The sequence below is a fragment of the Rattus rattus genome, chromosome 4 (assembly GCF_011064425.1).
Source record: "Rattus rattus isolate New Zealand chromosome 4, Rrattus_CSIRO_v1, whole genome shotgun sequence".
Taxonomy (NCBI): domain Eukaryota; kingdom Metazoa; phylum Chordata; class Mammalia; order Rodentia; family Muridae; genus Rattus; species Rattus rattus.
The window spans coordinates 28968715-28975059 of NC_046157.1; the positions used below are offsets into that span (position 1 = coordinate 28968715).

General features: G+C 43.0%; 1 protein-coding gene across 1 annotated transcript in view; it reads right to left on the bottom strand.

The window, feature by feature from the left end:
- The window catches only part of Gramd1c (GRAM domain containing 1C), a 101739-nt gene extending 95641 nt beyond the window's left edge, over positions 1-6098 (bottom strand). The window contains exon 1 of the mRNA XM_032899647.1: positions 6026-6098. Within this exon, the coding sequence (XP_032755538.1) occupies positions 6026-6098 (73 nt within the window). The remainder of the gene's footprint in view (positions 1-6025) is intronic.
- Between the last annotated feature and the right edge of the window lie 247 nt (positions 6099-6345).

The window sequence follows — 6345 nt, forward strand, 5'->3', positions numbered from 1 at the left end:
GTAATTGTAACCAATAGACATAGGTGCAGAGAAAGAAACCATGCAAGAACAGAACGTGTTCCTAACCACTGAGCCCTCTCTCCAGTGTCTCATAAAACTGAATGTTGGGGATATGGTACAGATGACTTTTGCTCACAACACAGGCAATTTTCATTCTTTTATCTATCCTTTCCTTCTTACTTTCTGAGTTACTTTTCTATTTCTGTGATAAGACATCATGGACCAATGCAACTTATACATGAAAATGTGTTTTGGGGCTCATGGTTCCAAAGGATTAGTTCATGGCCATCATAGTGGGGAGCATGAGGCCAAGCAGGCACGCATGGCACAGGAGCAGTAGCAGAGAGCTTACATCCTGATCTAAAGGCATGAACTTGAAACCTCAAACCTGTTCCTGGTAATACATCTCCTCCAAAGAGGCCACGCACCCCCCCATCCTTCCCAAGCAGTTCCACCAGCTAGGGACACAAGTATTCCCTTTTGTGTGTGACAAGGTCTCAGGTAGTCCAGGTTGACTTGAACTGCCCATGAAGCTGAGTCCCACCTTGACTTGAGCCTTCTGCCTCCATCTCCCAAATGCTGGCATTACAAGACACAATTACATGACACGGTGTCCTGCTACAGGCCATTTTCTACATGCAATAGATTGTAACTGATTTGTAAATTATTTTGAGGAGCTCAAGTAGACTGTCACTGGGTCAGGAGTGAGGATGACTTAATGTGTGGTTTATGCAAAATTAAGGTACCTCAAAGGGCAAAGCAGCAGCTGCAGGGGTAGGTTTGCAGTTGTGTGAGTTCCTCCTTTAGGACCTCTACATAATGTCTGTTTTTGTTTTTTTTTTACTTTATTTTTTTCACTTTATCACTTTGAATGGCAATCACATGATTCAAATATCCCTCATTATGAAGTACTCTTTTAGTTAGGGTTACTATTGCCTCATAGAAACACCACAACTGAATAGCAAGTTGAGGAGGAAAGGGTTTATTGGGCTTAAACTTCCACATTGTAGTCCATCAATGAAGGAAGCCAGGACAGGAACTCAAACAGGACAGGAACCTAGAAACAGGAGCTGATGCAGAAGCTGTGGAGGGGTGCTGCTTACGGGCTTGCTCCTCGTGGCTTGCTCTTGCTCAGTCTGCTTTCTTATAGAATCCAGGACCACTACACCAACCCAGGGATGACCCCACCCACGATGGGCTGAACCCATTCTCATTGATCACTAATTAGATTTATTTATTTATTTCATGTATGTGAGTACACTGTCACTGTCTTCAGACACAGTAGAAGAGGGCATTGGATTCCATTACAGATGGTTACGAGCCACCATATGGTTGCTGGGAGTTGAACTCAGGACCTCTGGAAGGGAGGTCAGTGCTCTTAACTGCTGGGCCATCTCTCCAGCCCACTTACAGCCAGATCTTATGGAGGTGTCTTCTCAACTGAAGTTCTTCCCTTTCAGATAACTCTAGCTTGTATCAAGTTGACATAAAATTAGCCAGGACATAACTGCATCTGAAGTTTTTCACACACACACACACACACACACACACACACACACACACACACACACACACACACACACACATACACACACAGAGTTCCTACAGAAGCCAGAAGAGGGTGCTGGATCCCTAGAGCTGGGGTCACAGGCAGCTGTGAGCTGCTGGACCTCCAGGTTTGGAACCAAACTCTAGTCCTCTGCAAGAGCAGCAAGCACTCTTAACTGTTGAGATGTTTCTCCAGCCTGACATCTGAAATTCATTTGGTAATGAATCTCTACAGATCAGGTCACTATTAACCTGAAAGCCTTTTAAATATATATCTAGGGAGCGCTTACATTTTATCTGATGCTAAAATAGTCAATCTGGCTTTTAGCTCACAGGAACCATTGGTAAATACTTGTTGGCAGCCTTCATGACGCTGGGTCTTTCATGATGCTGATGATTTCTGTAATCTGAGAACTAAGAGATAAGAAAAAACAGACCTGCATTTCAGGATGAGTAGCAACTCTGGCAATATTTCCCCCAGAGTGTTCACCGAGAGTGGCCACATATAAGCCATGCTGCTGTGTACATTGATGTCTCTTCGCATCCTGCTTTCGCTCCCCTTTCTTTCTGTTGATTCTTATTGAGCGACTTGTACCCCCATTTCCATTTTAGCAGTTGCTCCCAAAGAAACCAGCCTCAGTGTAATGCGTGGGAAATGCAGCGCTAAATCACTTTTTAAGGGACTTCGACAAAGGGGGTCCATAACGACTTTAAAATAAAGTGCACGATTTGAAAATAAAGGCTGTGAGTATGGTTTTATGTGATTGAAGGCAATTTAGAGCTTTTACGCAAGGTGTCCCAAAACTCTTAGTGCAATTTGAAGTCATCAAGTAAATGCTAAATGCACTAGCTGTCTGGGAGTCATGAACATAGACGTGCTGTTCAGAAGACGGTTAGAATCGGAACTAAAAACCCTCGCAACAGAGTCAAGAAAAGGAATTTTAAATCCCGGACGAATCTTTTGAAATGGGATTGAATTATACTCCTTGTAATTATATTCATGAACTAAGGCTTCAGAATTGTTTCCTTTTGCTTCCTTTTAAGATCTGCTTCTAGAGACACGTAGAGAAGAGGAACTGCTATCCCACTAAGTGTATTCCCGGAGCAATCATGGAAATCATTTGAAATCCATAGGTATAAAAATACTGCTCCACTTTCGTGATTTAGGAAAACTCTGTCCCAGCAGCAGACAACACGTATGACTAAGCGCAGTGCTTGTACGGACGAATGTCAGGATACACGGGAAAACTGTACAATACTGAGAATGTGATAAAGCTGTCGAATGTGTGAGAGCATCCTTACCTCAACTGAAGTCTCTCACACTGCCCTTTACAGCTAAGTATGGAAGCTAAGCACTGTCCCCAGATTTGCCCCACTGTTAAGAATTAACTGGGAGGTCTCAGCATTGACTCTCCTACCCCTTCTGGACTTGGAAGACTCCTGGTTGGTCTAGGGTAGGGCTTAGGCATCAGTGTTATTAACGCAACACTGTATGATCTTATCTTTGGACAACTGGGTTGTAGATGCTTTAGATTTAAAACACATGTATGATCATTTAATACCTTACATGTATGATCATTTAATACCTTAACCCTGCTTTAAACCATTCATTGCTACTCCGAGGGCTGAGGGACGTACTCAAATGCATCTGAACACACACTCGTGTGAATCTGCCTGCACTACAACGGATGAGACTACTAGCAATCTATGACTGTGTGGTTGGGCTAGCTTCTCTCTCTGTTCCAAGAACAGGCAAGTTCTCAAAGCCTCAACAGTTAACCTGACAAAACAAGCTACTGGCTGCAAAGGAGACAGAAAGCTCCCCAGTTGAGAAGTTTGGGGTCTCGTGGGCTCCAGGTGATAAGAGCACCTGCCCAATATGCCAAGGCACTGAGTTTGGTCCTCAACACCAAAATAAGTATGTATGTAAATAATTTAAGTTTAATAAAATTAAATTCTACTTCCAGTGGAAAACAGCAAGCTAAAAAGCCAAACAGGAATAAAAGTCATCTTATTAGGTAAACATTAATCATAGTTCTAACTTATTGCTGTCATTTTGATTAGTGTGGGTGTGGGCGTGCCGCATCGATTGTGTGAGGTCAGAGCACAGCCTTATAGAGTCATTCTCTTTCTACCTTTAGGTGGGTTCAGTGGCTCACACACAGATTGTCAGGCCTGCCTGACAAGCACCTTCTAGCCTGCTGAGCTATTTCACTGGCCCCTGAGAGTATGTTTTATTTTGTTTTGTTTAGACCTATTTCTGTATGTGATTTTACCTGCATGCATGAATATGTAACATGTGTGTGAACATGTATGAATATGTAACACATGTGTGAATGGTGCTCGAGAAATCAGAAGAATGCATTGGATCCCCTAGAACTGGAGTTTCGGATGGTTTTAAATCCCACAAGTGGATGCTGGGAATCAAACCCAGGCCAGCCTCCAGAGCAAAAGTGCTCTTATTGGCAAAGCTGCCTAATAGTATTGTTAAACCATGATGCTTCGTAGGGTGAAATGAATTCAAATACTTGAAATTCCTTAGTCATAATTACGACTTTCTGCAGTATATACATACATGAAGTGTAACTTCCATAAAGACTTGAGTCATGCCATTTTTTTTAAATCGGTTTTTAAAATTCTTTCTTTTATGAGATTATAGTATTTCCTCCTTCCCTTTCATCCCTCCAAACACCCTTCTTGTTCTTTCAAATCCATGGCTCCTTTTTTCATTAATTATTCCATACATATAAGTATACAACGTTTTATGTAACATTACTTGTATGTTTGTTGATTGATAATCACAAACCTATATATAATTGTGTATTTTATAAAGTTTTAGCACACGCAGCTCCCATGAATCGTTACTAAGGTAACACACAGAAGCCTGCAGGACCCAGAGCATCACTAACACCTGAATCCCTCTTCCAGATGTTTCTGCTGTTTCCCTCTTTTCCAAGTGCATGCAGCTGCTATCCTGACTTCAAATTTTGGTTTTGAATTTTATGTAAGTTGGGTGTCTTTTGCTTGGATTTTTTAAAAAAGACTTAGTTATGTATGAGTACACTGTTGCTGTCTTCAGACACACCAGAGGAGGGCATATGATCTCATTACAGATGGTTGTGAGCCACCAGGTAGTTACTGGGAATTGAACTCAGGACCTCTGGAAGAGCAGTGAGCCTTCTTAACCACTGAGCCATCTCTCCAGCCCCTGCTTGGCTTCTTTTAATGTTATGGTTGTGAGTCATGCTGGGCATGTTCAGTCTCATTTCTGTAATCCTGTGTGACTATACACAACCACGCGGTCTAGGCAGTGATTCCTCATGTCTTTGTGAGAAAGAGTTTCAGTGGAAGGTTGGCAGAGGCTGGCTGTCACTGAATGACTCATGTGCTGCCTCCTGGTGGACACCTGAGATGTGTATCTTCTCTAGTTCCCAGAATTCCCCAGCAGCACTGTGTCCCACATGCTGTTAACTTAATTTACAATGACTTTTTTTTTTTTTTTTGAGTGGGGAGCGGGGTCAAGATAGGCTTCTCCTTGTAGCTCTGGCTATCCTTGAACTTAAGAGTCTTTAGACAAAGCCAGCCTGGAACTCTCAAAGCTCCATCCGCTTCTGTCTCCTGAGTGCTGGGATTAAAGGCATGTTCCACCATGCCTGGTGACAATGACTTATTGGTTCCTTTCCATTCTGTTCCCTCCCTCTGTCCATTTTGTGCTCCTCCCTCCCCCCCAACTGATGTTTCCTGGAGAAGCTAAAGTCAAATCCTTGTTTCAGAACCAACTTTGACTCTTGGGCTGACTTCTGTGCCATTTTAACACTCACTTGAGTGTTCCCTTGTGTCCTCAAGAGTTAAAATAATGCCGTACACACTGAGATGTCACCTAGCCCACCAAAAACCCACGCTGTAATGTATAAGCGTCCCCGTGAATTTCTCGTGGACTGAATATTTCTTGGACTTCTCATGGGAGACGGTCATTGTTAAAGTACTCTGTAAGCCAGTCAGTCAGTCACACATACATGTCCTATCAGTTATTGTGGTGGTTGAAATAAAAATGGCCCCATAGGGGCGGGCGCAGACCTTGAGGCCATAGAAACTCAAACCAGGTCTGATGGCGTTCTTTTCTTGCGACCCGCGAATCCAGAGGTAGAACTCTCAGCTTCTCCAGTACCATGTCTGCCATCATGATAACAGACTAAACCTCTTAATGAAATTAATGAATTTATAAGAGTTGCCTTGGTCACAATGTCTCTTCACAATGATAAACCCCTAAGACGGTTCTGTTTCTCTCGAGGAACTCCAACCAATAACCTTGGTTGCCGATTTGACTGGATCTAGAACCAACTAAGAGTCAAGTATCTGAACACACCCATGAGGGATTTTCTTGATTCATTAACTGATCCCGGCAGAACCTTCCAGTGGAGAGCCGGGTATAAGGAGGCCCAAGAGAAAAGACTTTTGTTTTCCTGCTTGCTCTCACGCTGTGCAGGCAAATTAAATCCAATGACTCTGTGCTGCAGGTTGTCACTAATGCTGCCATTCTTCAGGGACATTACGACTCAGTCTCATTGGTTCCCCACGCGACTGAAGCCTAGTGGCTCTTTAGTCTGGACCTTCAGCACCAGACTGTGATGTTAAAGTCATCAGATTCTAGACATATCCAGTGTAAGACAGCCATTTTTGAACTACTCAGTGCATATTGTATACGCCGATCCAATAATCTCCCTCTAGTTGTGTTCTGTTTCCCAAGACAGCCCCGACTAACAGGTTGAGAGATGCCTATATTAGTAAAGCATATTT